Source organism: Crocodylus siamensis, chromosome 5 (assembly GCF_052110815.1).
Source record: "Crocodylus siamensis isolate JL-2025a chromosome 5, ASM5211081v1, whole genome shotgun sequence".
In the NCBI taxonomy this organism is placed as follows: Eukaryota; Metazoa; Chordata; order Crocodylia; family Crocodylidae; genus Crocodylus; species Crocodylus siamensis.
In genome coordinates, this window is record NC_143399.1 from 32964184 (window position 1) to 32984251 (window position 20068).

Here is a 20068-nt window from a genome sequence, read left to right on the forward strand (position 1 = left end):
AACTATATATAAATGTATTATTATTTACAAAAAAAAAACCCTTCAAAAGATAATTACAAATATAGTGTGGATATTTACTATATAGCTATATGAACCCTTTTCTCTCCCTCTCCCTCCCCCGCCTTGGTGTTATCCAGTTTCTATGGGGAGTGCCAATTAATGAAATATGTCGGTTATCTGAGAGGCATCTTTACCTGTTTGGGCTGCTGCCACGTCTGGTGCACCAGGGCTTTTACTCCCTGGCATCAGGGGACAGGGAGTGGGGCCCCATACAGACTGCTTAGCCCTGGGCCACAGTCCAAAGTTGGCAAAGTGGAACTCTGTGAAACCGGAAGTGCCGTGATGGGACTTCCAGTTTCACTTTTGCCACGTTGATTGGCATGCTGGTTAATAAAGTGCCAGATAACACAGCTTTTACTGTATTTATAGTAGTTTACCAACATTGGGACTTCAGGTGAATCGCAGATAAATACAGATAAATAATAGAAAAAGGGGGCCCCAGCAGGGCTCCAATAAGGATCATATAGTTAAAACTCTATTAAACTATAAACTTACAAATATAAAAGTACACAATTCTAATATTATAAAAGCTGTACTCTCTGTCCATAATGCTTTATTCACATTCTGGCTGACAAAAACAACCAGTCAGAGTACAAATACAGCATTTGGACAGGAGCTGGCAGCATAGCAGAGCACCGCCATGATGATGGGGGCAGGGGATGGAGGGAGGTAACGGTAATGGAATAGATGGAACCGGCCTAGTTTCTCTGCTCCCCCCCGCCTTGCTCCTTGGCAGTGGCGGCAATGGCTTGGGTGGAGAGCAGGGTCAGAACTCTGCAAGATGCTGCTGGCCTTGCCCCACCCCATGCAAGAAACACTTCTGGGTCTATTGCAGAGCATGCGGGGACCTGCCCCCCTGGCTCAGCAACTGGTGCCTCCTGGGTCCTGCCTCCTGAGGGCACCTGGGGGCAGGCCCCCCGCATGCTCAGCGGTGGACCTGGAAGTGGACAGAACTACTTCCAGTCCACTTCCAGGTCCACTGCCGAGCACACCAGGGGTCCCCCATGCACTCCTGTGGGACGTTCCCTCCATCCCACCATCCAGCATTCGCAAGCAATGCCTGGTATCTTGAGGTATGTAGAAAAAACATACAAAGCTATGTCCATGGCTGAATTGCTGATTCTCCAAATCAGAATTGAATCTTCAGATTCGGATTTGGCCAAATTGAATCGGGACAGTGATCTGAATCAGCAAATTGAATCACTGTCCCCTGAATCGGGTCAAATCCAAATTGAATACAGTCCACTTTGCACACCCTTAATATATATTAGTGTGGACATATAAACTATGGATATCATCTATCCAATCTTGTACCACCCTTCAAGATATAGATAATTGTTAAAATGCAATTCTAAGCTGGTTTTCAACAGGTGTCATACAACCGTAAACTCCTATTAAGATCTAAATTCACATTCAACATCAGTCCTGGACCCTCTGTGCAGCACTGAGTCAGCCTCATGCCAGGGGTTGCAAACCTGAGCTGCCTCATAAGGCTCCAGAGCCCCGGTCTGCTCCCAGACCCTCCATGCAGTGCCTCCCTGGCCTTGTGCCAGGGACAGGAGACCTGAGCCGCCTTACACAGCTGGCAGGGTACAGGCCATGCACCAACTAGCTGGAGACCTGAGCCACCTCATATGATTCCCAGGGTCCCACTCCATGCACAGCTTGTGTACGTGCCTCTGACTGCATGCCAGGGGGCAAGAGACCCGAGCTGCCTCATACAGCTCCCAGGCAATGGGAAGGAGTCTTCGTACTCCTATAGGGGCAACTGCATTTGCCCCACTGGGCATCTCTCCTCAGCTTGTCTTCTGCCTGCTCTCTTCTCTGTCCCTCAACGCAGGGTGTCTGTGTGCTGGGCATGCTGTTCTTTTATAGTATTTGAAGGCTCTGCCCCCTGACTGCAAAAGGACCAATCAGGGGGAGGGGAAGTATAGCCCTCACCCAAGTTCAGGCTCTTTGCCTCCCTGGGAGCAGGGGTGGGACAGCCTCTCCTCCACCACCACCTGATTGGTGGGAATGTCCCACCAATGGCTCAAAGCCCTTTCGAGCCAGGAAGCCTGGCTGCTGCCTGCCACATGTTGAAAGAATTTAGAATGTTTTGATTGAAAATGCGATAAAAAAATATTCACGTAATGGTAAAGAAGAACTGTAAAGAAAGAAAATTTACTTTTTGCTTTTATGTGCAAGAAGGTTTGAAGGTTTTTCCCCGCTAGAAAAAGTTATCTAACAGCAGAAGTTCAATTTTGAATGGTGTGGTTACTAGCAAACTTTCAAAATTGTGACATCACAAGCAAGTGAAAGAGGGGAGGGGTCTTCTAGTCAAACTATTTCACATGCTATGTTTGCACTTTATGCAGGTTTAACTAATATATATATTATTTTTTAATCTATTTATTTAAGACATCCAAAGTCATTTTTAAGACATCCCTATTCCATGAACAGGAATTCTCAAACTAACAAGAGTCTGAAACCAGACTTGACTTTCTCACATCTTTGTAAACAAAGCAAGCAAACTTCTGAAGGTGGGGATATGTTTTCAGAAAGATGTAATTATTTCAGCTGGTGTGCCACTTAATGAATTTTGGTGAGCTGTTAAAGGCCGCACACAAAATATTTCAGAAGATATAATTTTAATAAATTACAGATAAAAAGCAAATCATATACTAAAAATCAAAATCTACTATAACATATTTTGATTATATTTTGAAAAAGTACTTTTTGTCTTGATTTATGTTTTTTTGAGTAGTGTATATAGAGGCAATTGCATTATAGCTCAGAGTAAAGTCTTGTATATTGTGTGTGTGCGGTGGGGAGGGATTGCTCGTGCACAAGGTCCCAGGAGTGGGCTGGCCAGAAGAGGCGGATTGTGGGGAATGGGGGGATGGGTAGGCAGCACGTGCAGCAGAGCGCACCCAGGTAGTGGAGGTGCGGCTTGTCTGTTTCCCCTGTTCGTTCTTCATTTAGCCTATGGTGTTTGGGCTGAACCCTGCCCTGAGCAGCCTGTGCCATGCTCCTGGCCACACCTGCCCGATGCCTGCTGACAGCACCATTGCAGCCAGCACGTACAGCTTCTCAGCCAGGCTGCTTCTGCTGTTGCTTCAGTACTGCTCAACTCTACCTTCAGTGGCTCCTCTTCCTGCCCCTGCTGCACCACTCTAGCTCCCTTCTACCCACTCAGCTGCCTGCAGGCAGCTGCTCACTTTGCCAGGTATCAGAGTGGATGCAAGGTATGTGGGAGCTAGAGTCTGGCATGCAAAAAGACTCTGGGGAGGGGACATGGTAAGCGTTTACAAAATACTAAATGGTGAAGAGAAACTAAATAGGGATTTATTACTATCTCTCTCAATTTAAGAACCTAGGGGTCACAAAATGAAACTAGTGTAGGTAGTGAGTTTAAAGCTAACAAAAGGAAGTTTTTTTCACATACTGTGTCATTTAAATGTGGAGCTCATTGCCACTAGGTGTGGAAGCTGACAGTTTAGCCAGTTTCAAAAAGGGATTGGACAAATTCTTGGAGGAAATGAGCATCAGTGGCTATTAAGCATGGGGATGAGGGGCACAGCTTCTGAATCAGAACTTTCTAGACCTTAAATCCTAGAGGCCACAAGGGAGAGAAGAACAATGGAAAAAATCCTAGTCATACCTAGTTCACTCTCCCTTTCAGCATACACTTTCTACCAGTGTGACACAGGAGACGGGGCAAGATGGTCCCTATGGTCTGACCCTACAGATGGCTGTTTTTTGTTCATAACGTTGGCCTTTTAGAATTTTTTTCTTTTAGTTTAATATCAGACCTTAATTTGGGGTACAATTTAATGTATTCAGAATTATTAAGCATTATTTAGGTTCATGCTAATTTATATGCATTGCTATTAAGGTTCAGGATTACTGATTTGTATTTAAAATTATTATTGAATAATTAATAGTTATTCTGTTCTGGTTTATTATTTATGTTAATATGAAAAAGTACAGGATTACATGGGTGGAAGGAATTTACTTTTTGTTTTATTTCCAGACCTTTGCAACATTTGTGAATGAGGGAGTATAGTGCCCGGTTGGATTTCTGTTTACCTTTGTACTTTTAACCATAAATACTCCCACTGAAGGTTTTTGATGGCAGCATACACTAAAACATGTTATGTTAGTACTCGGAGGTACAATGAGAATTATATCACTAAAAAAGTTTGAATTACAAATTAGAGGGAAAATTTCTAAGGATGGATAAGCAGTGTTGCGGTATTTTGGACACCCTTCATTGACAATGATTAGGAATAATCTTGGACTTTGCACCTTTAGTTTCTGCTGGCTCGCTGATGTAATGATTGTTAATGAATTATACTAATTCTTTAATAAAACCCAATGTTGGAATACCCTGTTAACAGTTTAACTTTGGTATTTTTAGGCTAGACAGCAGCAAGCAGAACTGGCCCAGCAAGAATGGCTACAGATGCAACAAGCAGCCCAGCAAGCACAGCTTGCTGCTGCCTCAGCCAGTGCATCCAATCAGGCAGGATCCTCTCAGGATGAAGATGATGAAGATGACATTTGAAATTTACCAGCTGAGTTTCTATCCCCACTAAGAAATACTTTTCCTGCACAAAAAAAACAGTGAAATGAATGCTTACCTGTAATTTTGTATGCATCTTGGACTGGTCATTGGTATTCTAGGGATGTCTGCTGTTGTGTGCTGTACATGTAAAAACTGTCTTTTTGAACTCTTGAAGAGTTAAGGTTCAGTATCATATCAACTTTGGATTTTTAATGGTGTATATGGAAATTTTAGATAGCAGTGCGTCATTTATTTGATCAACAAACAGTGTTAAAATAAACAACAAGTTTATAAAATATAGTGAGATTTATACAGAAGCTCTAAATCCACATTTGCATTTCTTCCCTTTTAACTAAACTATAAAATCTTACATAGAGAATTTTTAATTGTTTTTGGTTTCTTTTTGTGAGGGAGTGGTACAGTTGACACTCTGTTTATGCGGGGAAAAAAGCAGAGTTCAGTATAGCAAAGTCTGGATTCTTTGTCCTTTTTAAAATGAGGATATATATGGCAATAAATATTATGTGCTCAAATACCACATTTGTTACAAATTTGCAAGTGATATGTTTTCACCAAGCTAGGTAAAGGTATGTTTAATAAAAGTTGTATACATTCAATCTTTTTTTGTATAAAGGTGAAGAAAATAAACCCATGGTTTTACTATGACATCTATTGAGAGTCCTGAACTAAATGACCATTTCATTTAAAAAAACTGCCCAGTTTAGATAACAAATGATTTGTGTTATTTTACTCCTCCAATTCACTGTTAACTGTTGTTGATGGTATTACTTGCATAGTCCAGATATGTTCATATCGTTCAACTGTAAAGTTGGAATTTGGTGAAACAATTGTTTTAGTTCCGTTGACTTAACTGGGAATGATTTAAGTATTCAAGCCTGTAAAGGCAGAAGTCAAAGTGAAAAGCATGCTTGCAGTAAGAGGGATTTCATTTAACCCTGGTTAGTTATTGTTGTCAGCATAATGTTACTATTTTCCGGACTAGGTTACCAATGGATTACTAAGATACCTGGTGAAAGATGACATTTTCTTCATTAAAATTGGTTAGTTGCAAATTTATTCAGGTCCAGGATTAGTTAAGAAAGCATGCCCCAAGCGTTATCAGCAGCGCATGGTAGAGAAAAGAGAAAGTAGTCCTTCTGATGGGCTTACTTCAAAAATTATGTTTATATTAATGGATGGACAACTGTTCTTTGTGTTGAAATAAAGCACAGTGTTGTCCATGAGAGAATTTTAATGGGTCACTTGAAGAAGTATTGGCATATCTTCTGGTACACCTTTTTTGAACAGACTGGAAAAGCCACTTGCATACTAGTATAGATGAAAAGATCAGGTAGCCATATAAGACTGTGTTGTGGTGTTTTTTGTTTGTTTGCTTGCTTTTTAAAAAAGTAGTATGCCTTCAAATAATCCTCATTAAAGTTGACTGAACTGTGGGTACAGCAAGCTGTTTACATAACGATGCAAATAGTGATGTGCCCGTTTTTAAGTACAATTGGGATATATTCAGATCACAACGAATCACACAATGGCTTTTGATTTAAATGTTAGAGAAGTTAAGTTACATATTAAATAAATTTGAACACTTCCTAAATGCAGTGGTGGCTCAGAAAGGAAAGATAAGTTTGAATGTTTAAGTTAAAAAACAAAAAAAGTTTATGGATATTACATGAAGTATTGGACAAGGTTTGACTAAGGGAAGTGCTTTTCTGTAAAGGTTTAAGTACCAAAGGTAGTAAATCTAGTCTAGTGAAGCAATGTTAATGTGCAGTGTTGGCTTTTCTAATTTGTACTGTAACACCTCTACACTTTCTATTTTAAATTAGTTTTTTTCTTTTAAAAAAAAAAGGTATATTTTCACACTTTTGTTTCTTCTGATGCAGAATTCAGGTTAACATTTTACTGCATCTGGTATGTATGGTATAATATGTTTGGATCCTTGTGAGCTTTCTTTCCTTTGGACATTCTTGTGCTTTTTCATATGCTGTATTCTTCAAGCAATAAAATTCTGATGTGTTTTTATAAAATGGTTTTATAGTTAATGTTGAACAGCCAGTTTTTTTCATTTGTAATGTGTTAAATAGTTTTAAAATTTCCTCTTTATGTGTTGCTGCCCTGTTGACCATTTGCAGGGGTTTGGGTTTTTTGGTTGATACTGTCTGAATTTTGCTATATGATACTGTTGTTGTTCAGTAGGGTAATTATTACAGTAGTGTATCTCTCTAGTCCTGTTGACTTTCCTTCCTGGAAGTGCATTCTGCATATTTGCAATATATGCATTTTTATGAATTGCACAAACTCGTATTTAAAAACTATACATCCAGCTTTTTAGCACTAGAGGCAGAGTCTTAAGTGTTTGGGTCAGATAAAGTGACTTATTTAAACTGTTAGAATGTCATGGTAAGGAACCTTCTAGTGTGACATTTAATTTGCCATTGAGCCACTCTGAGTTTATTGCCTTTTTATAATACAATCCTCTATTGGGTGAGTGGTTGCTAAGGTAAAGCTTTCTAGAGCTATAGTAGTATTGATAGTCAATACACAGAAGGAACAGGTGACTAAGACAATATAGAAACAAGTTTAGTTAGTGAACAAGATGTTATTGCTTTTATTTTAATTTTGAAAGATAGCACTGATTTCTGTGTACATATCTCAATGAAAGAGGACTAGCCTAAAGAATATTGTAAATAAGGTAATTTACAAAAAGCCTGTTATGCAACCTAAATACTTGTGGAATACTCAACTCTTTCTGCTTCTCCAAATTAGGATTATATATTCTGGATCCAAAGCACATTTGAAGAGAAGTACAACTTTAAATTACTGGATTGAAAATTGTTTACCTAATATAAGGCTTTGTCACTCTTAAAGGTAACATCCATTCTAAAAAGAGAGAGAAGCAACTACAGTAAAAGCTGCATTAACTGGCATTTTAGTAACCAGTACACTCTACTAACCAGAATTTCCAGCTGGACGTGGGGGAGCGGGGTGAGAAGCTTGCACATGGTGGTGCCGGTTGCCACCCACCACCTTGCGCTGCTGCTGCTCCGTACGTGGCCGAAAACCCCTGCCTCAGGCACCTGTCATTTTTAGGTTGCTGGTACTCCCCATTCCCCACTCATGCCAAATAACAGCTTTTACTGTATAAGGGAAGGGTTTTGTGTGGGTAGATAACATTATTTGAAGCTTCACATAACAATAAGAAGCTATTTGGTTTCAGAAGACATTCACTGCCTATGAACTTTCAGTATACCTATCATGGAGTTTGAGGAAAGCTGGTTTTCATAATTTCAATTAAGCATGTGTGCGTGTGTGACACATGGGCACTATCCTAGTAGAATGTTTTTAGTATAATGGCCTTGGGTAAAAAAAGCCATGGTGGTAGGTTTTAAAATGTTTCATTACATTGAGACTGTGATCATAATCTGATGCACAATTGTACCTTCATAGATTATTATGTTCAGTTTGCTTTATTTAATAAGCTTTTCTGATACTTTTCTCTTAATGTAACAGAGCCACCTCTGGTACAGATATGAAATGATTTCTGCTTGGAGTCAGGTATCAGCCACAGAATTAGTTGCATCCCACTTCTCTGTCTGGGGAAATGAAGGCAGTCAGAGTTAATGCTGGTAGAAATACCATTGGAAGAAATCACTTAGGGAAGATGGTTCTACACTGGGGTCCACTGATTTGTGCAGTTTCAATTCACATCACAGTACAGGCATTTAATCAATAAAGGTACAAATCAAAGTGGAATCAGCAGTGAGTCTTAGTGCATCTCCCTAGACATGAATACACAGATGGCATTTTAACTTTTAATTATTATGTACAGTTTATGAATTGTAGAAAGTTGTCCACTCTTTACTTCAAATGTTTTCAAGTTTTGAGTGGACAGCTACTATAACTAGGCACCTCCACATATATATTGGTTAAATTTATGATAAAGCTATCATGAATCAGTCTGATACCCAGTTTTGTTTCCTGTGCAATTTTTACTGTTCTGTTCTCTGTCTACTGAAGTGGTCTAAGTAAGGCCACTCCTCACTGTTCAGCAAATTCAAACAGCTCTTTGTTTTAAAAAAAAAAAGTAACTTGTCAATAAACACTTTTCTTCCCTTCATCCTTAACAACCCAAATATTAGACTGACTGAAGCAATATATATCACTGATAAGCTTTTAGGGCTGATCATGTGAAGCAGCCATAAGGGGACTTGAGGTGCTGATGTAAGAAGTACCCTTCTACCTCATGATGTTTATGTGCCTACACATGAGTGTGCTCAGTGACCTGTATCTATATCTCTCCTCCCTCCCTCTCCATTAACTTCTAACAAATTTAAATTGGTCAGAGGGGATATAAGGATAGGGTGCTAATGTCCACTTGTTCCTATGCCATTCAAAGGCCTGAGAAAATCAGCCTTAACTTCAATTATTGAAAGGCTAGAATCCTGTGAGATGCTGTGTCCTTTATGATTATTGAAATCAGTGGAGCTAAGGAATGATCAACATCTTTCAGGGTAAAGACCCTATGTTTCATTATACACTTGAATTATTTACTTCCCCCATAAATGCTTTATTTTATTTATGTATGTATGTATGTATTTATAAATAAATATATTTAAACGTTTTATGGCTATAATAGAGGCAGCAAATACTTATTTTGCAGTTACCCAATTATATTATCACTTGCTTTTAAGGTAAATTGTATAACTATTGTTTAGGTATGGGAGATAGCTGCCTTGTAGCAAAAGTTGTAGTAAATTTTTCTGGAGACTAAATATTTCTGTAAAGAAATCTTGCGTGCAGAGTGGAGTGAAAAAACTGGGTTAGAAATGGAAGGCTAGATTCCCAGCTGTCTAACACCTTTTTGTTGTTGTAGTTGAAGAACAGAGTAGTCATGAGGGACCCAGCTCCGTGCTGACTTTGTTGCAAAAGGCATGTTGGTGGGTTCAAAGTAGAGGTACAGGGGTAGATGTCTGGACAGTTTTTTTTGTGCTGTTGTGGTTCAGACAAACCCACAGTAAGATACCTGTAAGTTAAAGCAGGGATTGGCTGCTTTTTTTTTTTTGCAACAATAGACTGAATTAGCTCAGCCCTAAGGAGAGCCATTGCTTGCTACTTGGCTCCTGCTGCTTCCATTGCCAACAAGGGTGGATCTAGAGTTTTGAAAAAGGGGTGCACATGGTGAGGTGCATTATCACATAAGAAACAACACATTTTTCTTTAGGTAAAAATAAAATAGAATCTTTACTAATATGCTAGGGGCCTAGGGCTGCCCTGATGCACAAACAAATTAACTTCATTGGAATGAGTAAAAAACAGTGTGCAGCTGTGAAATGGGAGCTTCATTACCAAGAGCAGCTCACCAACAGCAAAATTGCAGAACAAAGGATAGCGTGATTGGTGGAACATCAAAACCTTAAAAAAGAGAGGTTTGTTTAACACCTGTGGAAACAAGAGTTTAGAAGTGGTCAGGTAGATTACAATGAGCCATGAAGTCAATTGACTCACAGCACTGCCTGACTAGAAATGCTGTTGCCGTTGCCAAGCAGTTAGTTTAAAACTTTTGGTGGAACAGGGATCAAAGGGGTGCAAGTACCACCTCAGATCTGCCCGATTGCCAATGATTGTCCAATACTGCCAACCCCCACAGTGTACCTCCTTCCTATCCCCACTACAGTTACCACAGGCTACCATATACCACTGCAGGCTGGATCCATCCCAGAGGACATGGGATGCTAACTCCTGAGTTAAGGCATTCCCTCAGAGCTGCACTGGCCTACTTTGGTGGGTGATGGTGGGTAAACCAAATACTAGAACCCTGTAAATTAGAGCCTCTTCCTCTGTGGCTTGCCCTGTTAATATTATTGCTCTTTTAACTGACAAGGCTACTAATTCTTATGGAGAAACAAATTGCTAAATGAAAGACTATTTTTGACTGGCACAACAGCTTCTTACATTGGAGCAGAATTGTGTGGCAATGAGTGACATTTCGCAATTGCTATATCCATTCATGGGGGAACTTTCACTCCATTTATGATATCCAGTTGGATATTAACTTAGTATCCTTGCTACTTAACATATCTTCAGAATACCTTACAAGCATTAATTGGTCCTAAGAAATGTGTATCCTGCCTGGCATAGCAACATCAGTATATGTTCACTTGCAACTAGACTTCCATGTTGACACAGGTTGATAAACTAAAAGGTAGTTTAGTAGCACTGTGTAGAAGTAAAAGGTATTATCTGCATCTCAAGCTGGCAGGCTGACTCATCCAAAGAGAAATACAGAAACCCACAACTTTCATTTGAATAAAGCATGTAAAATCTTAAGAAACACTTTAAAATATAAATTCTCTAGGGCAGGGACTATCTTGAATAACTGTTCAGTACTGAGCAACTTTGTGGCAGTTGTTCTCAACATTTTTTTTTAGACTCAAGGCATACTTTAGAAAATGTCAGCTCTTAATTTTTGCCATATTTTTTACTACAGAAAAATGCCATATTTACCCAAATATAAGATGATCCTGAATGTAAGATAACCCACCAATAATTAGATTCCACACATGGAAAATTTGTAAAATTGTTATAATTTTCCATGTCTGCAATATAATTATTGGAGGATCATCTTAAATTCATCCCTCCCTGCCCCCCTTGTGCAAGTGGGGGGAGAGAGGTGATGAGGGGGCAGTAATGGGACAGACATTGAGGAGACAATAGGGAGAACATGTGGTAGGGCAACTGGGGGGACAGTAATGGGGCAGGTAGAGGGGATGGTAGGGGAAGGCAGTGAGAGGCAGACAGCTTGCCTTCTGTTGCCTGCTACCCACCCAGCCTCAGGCTACCCCAAATCCCCCTTCCTCTGTTCCCCCCCCATACCACTCCTGCCCCCTGCCCTTCCTCCTGTCTCTTCTCCCCCTTTAGGCCCCCCTTACATATGCTCCACACTGGCTGGCTCTGTCCCTGCCACAGGCTTGAGGCACAGGGTATAGCTCCAGTCTAGCCCAGTAGCAGGGAGCCAGCACTGTTGCTACAGGGCTGGACAGAAGCAGCAGTGCCATCTCTAGGCTGCTGCTATTAGGCTAGGCTGGAGCCATGCTCTGTGCTGCAGTGTGCAGCAAGGTTGGAGCCTGCTGATGCAGATTAAAGGTAAAGAGTATTGCAGAGGGTGGGAGAGAGAGAAATGGCATGGGGTGGAGGAAAGACTGGGGGCTGTGTGGGAAGAGTGGCAGGGTGTGTATAGGCAACAGGGAGGAAGGCAGCAGCTGTGGCTCCAGGTCTGGCCCCAAATCCAAGTCCTGAAAAATCCAATGTTTGATTCTAGAATTTATTAGTTGTTTTTAAACTTGTTATTTTTGGGAATGTTTTTAAAATTCCTAATAAAATCATTTTCTTCTTAGATTTTACAGAAAGAGAAACATTAAAAAAACCAAACAACAAACCCCAACAGAGCTACAGGCATCTCCATTTTTGGTGAAAGAAAGGTGGGTTAGCCTGTAGGCAGGGTAGGGTTGGCACTAACAAAGGCAGTCTGGTTCTTTAAATGGGGTAGCCAGCCTTGGGGTCATCGGCAGCCATTGGTCTCAGGAGACCATGGAGATTGTGCCTTTGGTGGGTTACCAAGTACCACCACAGCTTCTTGAATAGCTGAGGAGTCTGATGGATGACAAGCAGACCCTTCGGCAAGCTGCACATACAAACTCAGTTGAACTTGTGCCAGCATGCTCAGTACCATCTTGTCTGGCCTGTCTCTGAAACCTCTTATCTCATCACTGACCCTTTCCATTTTGAAGTGACATAGGCCCTGCTTCATAGCAGCTCTTCACTTGCAGCAGTCTGAAGCAACTGGCTCCTAGCATTGGTCATCAATGTACATCTTGCAAAGGTTTTTCTTGTAGACATCAACAAAATGGAGTTTGGGCCATCTAAATTGATGTTTTCCAGCAGCCAGCTCACCGTAGAGTAAGTCCTTGATCTGGCGATTGCTAATATGATTCTCATGTCCTAACCAATGGAGGTGTCACTTTCTTAGGAGTGTGAACATACTGGGCATCTTGGCCCATTCCAGAACAGCAAAGTCAGAGATTTTGTCACACCAGGTTATGCCCAGGATACAGCAGAGACATCAAAGATAGAAACTGTTCAGTTTTCTTTCTTCCTTGGCATAATGAGTCCATGTTTTGCTGCTGTACAGTAGAGAGCTAAGTACATAAGTGATGCAGACAGACATTTTTGTCAATAGAGAGCTCTGTTTTCTAAACTCTTTTGAAGTTTAGCCATGGTGTTGCTTGCCTTTCTGATGTGAGTGTTAATTTTAGCTTCCAAGCCAACATTTTGCAAGATGGTGGAGCCCAAGGAAGTGAATTTTAAACCACTTCCAGGCTTTCATTGTTTTATTCTAACTTCAGGAGGAGCAGTCAACTTGTTGGCCTATGACTACTGTCCTCTTTAGGCTAATGGTCAGACTAAAATAATCGCAAGCATGAGAAAAGCCATCCATAAGACTTTGCAGTCCTGCTCTTGAATGACTAACAATTGCTGCATTGTTGGCAAAGAGCCATTTCACAGGTGAAAACCTCTTAAGTTTTTGTTTTCCCTTTGAGATGAGCAAGGTTAAAGACCATTGGATCTGGTCTGAAGGTATACTTCTGAGGAGCCACTAAGTGCATATTTGAGTAGGACAGTCAAGAAAATCCCCCAAAGTGTCGGAGCTACAACACAGCCCTGTTTGACACCACTCTTGATTTTGAATTTTTCCCAACGTGACCCATCAAACTGCACCATTCCACACATACCGACATGGAAGGACTTGATGATGCTCAGGAGCTTAGGAAGGCAGACAATCTTCAGGATTTGGAACAAACCATCTCTGTTGACAAGATCAAAAGCTTTGGTGGGGTAACAGATTCACTAACCACTATTAACCCACTGTTAAAGCCCAGGGAGGGAGAGAACAAAGAACTTGAGCTGGGGGAAGGAGCAATTTGCAGGCAGAAAGTAGACTGAGCCCACAGGAGCTCATCTCTAGGAAGGGCCAGAGCTAAAAGGGGCTTCCCCAACTGCCTCAAGAAAGGCTAAAGATTTACTTTACTCATTATTTTTTTTTGGATCAAGGATTATAATTATTTTGTATTGGGAGACTGGCTGAGGGGCTCCCAAGGAAGCAAATCAGACAGTGGGGCTGCAGGGTTGTCGGGCACACAGGCCTGCCCATGGACTATTTGCACTGTCTGAAGAATGCTGAAGAGGGCAAACCCTGTCTGGATAGCAGCAGGCACCCCAGTCCACTTACAGGCACCTTGTAGGCTGAATCAGAGAATGAGGTGAGATATTAGGACATTTAGGAATAACCACTTTGATCATCGAGGTACAAAGGTTCTGTATACAGTGCATCCCCCAATCATAAACTATTTCAGCTCTAATGGTTGATTTGTTTACTGAGTCATGTTATCCCTCCTCAATGATAACAACAGGAGGAAGTTAGTTGTATCCCTCTTGTATTGTGAATTACCTGAATTTCCTATTAAATACCTCCAAAGCAGAGCAGTTTCCTTTAAAATCATCTCTTTCAGAGCTGGACTCTACCTTCTGGGATGTGAGAACACAAATGCATGATGGAGTAATGTGGGCTTCAAACTTCTGAGAGGGAAGCAACTAACTTCTGAGTTTTTTTTTCTTTTTTAAAGAGGGTGGGATGGAGGGGGGATTTCAAAGGAAAACTGCTGGCCACTGAGTTTCTTTGAATGTTGTTGAAAAGACCTATTATAAGATCTGAAATGACACACTGATTGGGGAGGCTCAGTCCCAGTACCCAAAGGACATCCTAACATTCTGCCTTCTTACACTATCCGATTCATATCTAATTGACATTTGTGCAGTTCAGTCAGGATTAGGTTTGTTCTTTTTTTCGCCATTTTTCCTCCCAGAGGTGTAACAAAGAAGCTTTGCACCCTGGGCAGCAGCAGTGCATGGGGCAGTGCTGACTGCCTTGCTGCTGGCAGCAGTGGTGCAGCCAGTTGTCAGCTGTGGCTATTGTTGCAGCCCCCACCTTCAACTCCCCTTCAATGTGTATATGAGGCTGCTGGGTGAGATACTATCAGTAAGCAGGTGACCTCCAGATCTACCCCTCTCATCTGACCCTAACCTTGCAGTGTCCCAGTGCCTGGCTGCAGTTGGGGACTGGATGCAGGTGAACCAATTGCAAATAAATCCAGACAAGACACAAGTGATAGTGGTAGGCAGACTGTTTGACTTGGTGTGGGTGGGGGATGGGGAGAGGGGAAATCAGACACCTATCATTGATAGTGTTGAGCCCTCCCATTTTCACTCAGGTTCACAACCTCGAGGTACTCCTGGATCTTCATGTGGCAGCACTAGTTAGGAGCATCTTTCGCAAACTCCACCTGGAAAGAAGGCTGTGCCCCTTGCTTTTTGATTTGGATCAAGCCACCATCATCTGTGTCCATGTAACCTCAAAGTGAAGTTGGACTACTGCAATGCACTGTACATAGGGCTTCCCTTGAAAGCAGTCTGAAGCAGCAGCTAATGCAGAACACAGTAACTCACCTTCTGACTAGTGCTCCAGAGTCTGCACTGCCTCTCAATAGCTTCACAGGCACAACAGGATGGTGGTCTTGACCTATGAGGACTTATATGATCTGGGCCCTGTGTACGTAGGGACCACCACCTCCCTTATGCCCCATTACAATCCCTAAGGTCAGCAGAGAGCACTGTCCTGCAAGCTGACTTGATAAAAGTCTGAGGGGTCATTCTCAGTAGCTGTTCCTCAGCACTCTTGAGGCCCACCAGAGCCCAAGGCTGGACAGCTCTCAGCAGCACAGCACAACCTTCCTATTTGAGCATGTATTTAGCAAGCACAGCTAGCTGAAATATTGTTTGGGGATTTTTTATTTACATAAATATTTTAGTTCACTTGGAAGTTGTTTTCTTTTCTTGTCATTCTCCTGTTTTATAAATTATTCTTCTGTTCTGATTGTCAATAGCTCTGAGCCTTCATTGGGAAGGGCAGGAAATACACTGAATAAATAAATGAAAGGTGGTGTGGGGCTGCTGCTCCAGTTGCATGCATCTTCCCTCCTTCCTCTTCCTTCCCCACTCCCAGTTACACTACTGTGTTTTTTAATTACTCCAGAAATAAGAGGGTGGGGGGTGGTTTTTTTGGTTTTTTGTTGCTGGCATTTTCCAATATGCATAGATTTATATTCCATTGTTTACCAGCAGGTGGCTGTCAAGTTCAGCAAAATAATTAATTGTCTCAACTTCAGAAATGCATTATGCAGCAATCACTGTGGAAGCTCCTATTAACTAAGCCTCAATGTGTAATATGTTGATGTATACACCATTTTATTAAAAAAAAACAACCCTCCCACTAAACAGATTAAACACAGGGCTAGAATACTTGTCATGTTGAGTAATTAAAAAATTGATCAGAGAGATTTTAAACTGAGATTTTTTTGCAATTATATAGTGTAATCTCCCATCAAATTCTGTATATCACCCTGCTGAAATAACAAGACACTGTATATGACATACAGTATTTGACTGTATATGACTTGGTACTTCTGCAACTACTGTTTCAAGTTAGTAATTAACATATTTTTAAAAACTGTAAATAAAAAATTTAAAACATAATTCATTCTTATTCTAACAGATGTTAAAGATGCTTCTCATTCTGTGATTTTGCTGCTGAGCAAGAAATGGAAGGGAAAGAATCTTTCTGGTATTACTGGATCCTTTTAATTGTATTGCCTTTTACTGCATTTTAGTTGTAGCTGTTATGACTATATCAGAAGACTTTCATTTACATATACAAGTGTTCCTTGTTAATGTAGATATTTGTGTTATCTTACTCTGTGTAATGCACACAGTATTTATTCACGTTAAGAGATATCGTTCACGTATTGATTCAGAGCTGCACACACTTTAGTTATCCATTTCCCTGCTGTTTGAATTTGCACCATGACAGTCTGGTTATTTCTCAATATTGCTATAATATGCAAATCTACCTACTTTGGTAGAAAGCTATTAATCGAAGGACAGGGATTTACATGGTCACTGATGTGCTATGATTGATTTATTGGCTGTAGAACTTTTCATCTAAATGCCCAGAGCAAATGTGGTGAGTAATGTGGATAGCCACTTTCATTATCACCCACCAAATTACAGGAAGACATGGGTAGGGAATTCTAAGACTTGAGAAGACTAGGAGCAGGCACAATAGCAGGGATTTCAGAAAGTGAGGTGCCAAAATCAAGGTTATTGTAATTGTATCTGACAAGAATTCAGAGCTACAGTCAGTCAAACCAGGGACTTACAGAATTCAAATAGCAGATGAAGGCAGAAAGAGTTGAAATAAGTACTTTAGGGTCATAACAGCTTGAGGGTGTTCCCTCCTAATTCTGTAATTAATACCTGTATTCAGGGCTTATAGCCACCTGCCTTGAGTTAATTTAGTTTAGCATGCTGTAAGACCTTGGTCAAAAGGAAACATCTCAAGATTATCATTTAAGCTTTTCTTCTGCAGATCACCTGTGAGTTTTTGTGGACTAGAAAGCTGTTTGCATTGCCAGCTACAGTATTTCCACATGCTATGGATTGGCCTTGAATTCCCTCTGCTATTGGGCTAGCTGCCCTGAAGGACACAAGTTGTGAATGATGAATGATGTTCCTGGTTAAAATAAGGGGACATAGAAAGAAAGGGGAAACAGCTTTTCATACTTTTCTTAAAGCAGAGGGGACCTCCCTCTTCCTGGCTTAGACAAGTAGCACTGTTCCCCCTGTGTCCATCTAATTGCTGGTGGTAATGCCTTCTCCATATACAGTATATAATAAAGGAATTGTTATTATGTTTGTGTGGTAGGATGAAGGAGTTTATATATGAACTATATGTTTATATATGAACATCCTGCCTCATAAACTATATCCTGGCCAGAGAAAAGAAAACAGGAAATGTAGCTTTTTTTCCTCCAAGAACCCAGAAAGTTGGAGAAGTAGTAGTAGAGATCTCTGTAGCCAAGGAAAGACTGAGGAAGAGATTGAGAGTTAATTTTTTCTGCCTTGAAATGCAGTGGGAATACTCCCACCTCTTTCAAACATCAGGTGATCTTGGTAACTGGAGAGAAAGGATGGTCTAAGACCGGTGGGCAATTATTTGGACTGGAGGGTCACTCAAGGAGTTTTGGTGAGCTGGGCAAGGGTCATGGGGGTGCTGACCTAGCCCCAGATGGCAGGGCGGGGAGAGGCCAATTGATCCTATCTAGCCTGGGTCTCTGCCCCCATACCTGTCGCCGGATACAGTGGCCAGGCAGGGTCTCCGTGGAGACCAGCCCAGGACCCCCACGGGCAGGGTGTGCTTGGCTGGGCAGATAGAATGAGGCCATGGGTGGGCAGGGAGCAGCATCCAGGAACAGGACAGGTGGGCAGGGCCAGTATCATGGGGTGGTGACAGCGCAGGGCCAGGGCCCAGGGCAGAGACGAGACATGCTCCCCACATAGTCCTGTTCCATGGGCAGGGATATACGGGCAGGGCAGTGGATCAAAGGTCTGCCCGTGATGCCAGACCTCTGCTCACTGTCCCAGGATCCGGCCCTGGCCCTGGGCTGGACCCCGTCCACCTGTCCCGTTCCCCTGCACCGCTCCCTGCCTACCCACGGCTCCATCCCATCCACCCAGCCGAGCTTGCGTTGCCTGTGAGATTCCTGGGCTGTTCTCCATTGAAACTGCCTTCCCCACTCACTGTCTGGTGCCCCTGACAGTGGGTGCAAGGGGGACAGGCTGGGGTGCCCAGGCAGCAGGGCTGGGTCTGGCTGCAGCACTCGCAGTGGCAGCCAGAAGTTGCTGCCCTTGTGTGGGTTCCTGGGAAGCTGAATCTGATAGCTGTGATGTCCCCACCACACCATGCGTCTGGGGATGGCAAGACTGGTCACATATACCACAACCTGAGCTGCCCCCCACATCTGGGCCAGGTGGGGCCGAGGGACCTGTCAGGCTGGACTTGGCAGGCTGGATCCAGCCCACCCCTGGTCTAAGATGCTAACCTGGAACTTTGGATACAGGGGTTCAGTTCTCCAGATTTCCTCCTCATCTGCAAAATAGGGATTATTGGTTGTACCACATAGAGGTTCTGTAAAGGTTTATACATAACAGCTTGAGGCGTGCCCAATGATGGGGATACTTTTTTAATATCTTGTAAAGAAAGCAAGTCAGTGCATTAAATATTCATGCATGTGGCCTTTGAGAGGGTTTCCTAATCATCTCCAAGTAAAAATACCTTTCATATAGTAGAGAGAGGTAGTTAGATGTGTTAGTCCGAAGTTAGGCAGAGGGCAGGATAGAGGTGTGCTTCTCTGGTTCAGTAAGTCTGTAAGATGCACCTCTACCCTGCCTTTCATATAGTAGAGAAACTACTTTGCCATATCATTTGGATCAGTGGCATTTTTTACAGAGAAAGAGGTACCTGGAAACTACATGTTTAATTCAAAGCCAGTTCTTTTGTCTTCAGAAAATATGGCTGTGGAGAGTGCCAGAGGGTTTTTTTTGCTTCTCCAAATGAATCATACAAATTATTATTCTGCCAACACCATATTTTTAGGTACTCTTGTAAACTGAGCAGCATTGGCAGAAGTGGATAGAATCAGCAAGAAATTATAACTATTTTAATAAGTAGAATTCAGCCTTAAAATGAAATCAGGCAAATTTCCTTCTTTAAAACCTACTCTAATTTGTCAGCAGTTGAAGAAAAATAAACTATACATAGTAACAAACAACCCATGATAAACTGTCACCAGTTTCCATAAAGGGAAATGATGGTTGGGTGGATACCAGAACAATACTATTTGACAAGTAATTTTTTTTTAAATCTGGTTGGTATTTAAAAAATACTCTAGTATTTAAACATATTAAAAGGTCTGAATCTTCAGGAAAATAAGGAGCTATTATTATTACTAAATATAGAGAATTCAAGAATTACTGAATTATTATACAGATTAAATGAATATTGAAACTGCCTCCTTTAACATGGATTTACAGAAATCAGGAAGTCTATAAACATTTATCAATGCAGATATATATTCAGCTATATTCAACACACATTTGGTGGTTTGTTTTCCTCTTTCCAGCTATGCCACCTCAGATACTGAGCGTATAGGGTAGAGTTGAATCTGCTTCAGTACATGAATGAGAATCCTTCGAGGAAAATCTGGAGTCACGCTGGCAGAGAGTTGGTAATTTTTGTTGTCACACTTGCCTTTGAATCAGTATTAAACACTGCAGCCAAATATTAAGATGGATATGCTATATTCTGGTCTCTTTTTTTTGTGTAATTGTTAAAATGGGTTGTGATGATTTATGATCTTACATGACCTTTATAAATACCAATTTTAATAAATACTTTCTGCCTACAACATTATAATTTCAGTTTGTTTACAG

At 41.4% G+C, this 20068-nt stretch overlaps 1 protein-coding gene across 1 annotated transcript in view; it reads left to right on the forward strand.

Moving 5' to 3' along the window:
• Positions 1-6654, forward strand: part of DR1 (down-regulator of transcription 1) — a 27210-nt gene extending 20556 nt beyond the window's left edge. Inside the window, exon 3 of the mRNA XM_090046637.1 lies at positions 4463-6654. Coding sequence (XP_089902763.1) covers positions 4463-4609 — 147 coding nt within the window. The 3' untranslated portion in view covers positions 4610-6654. The remainder of the gene's footprint in view (positions 1-4462) is intronic.
• The last annotated feature ends 13414 nt before the right edge of the window (positions 6655-20068 follow it).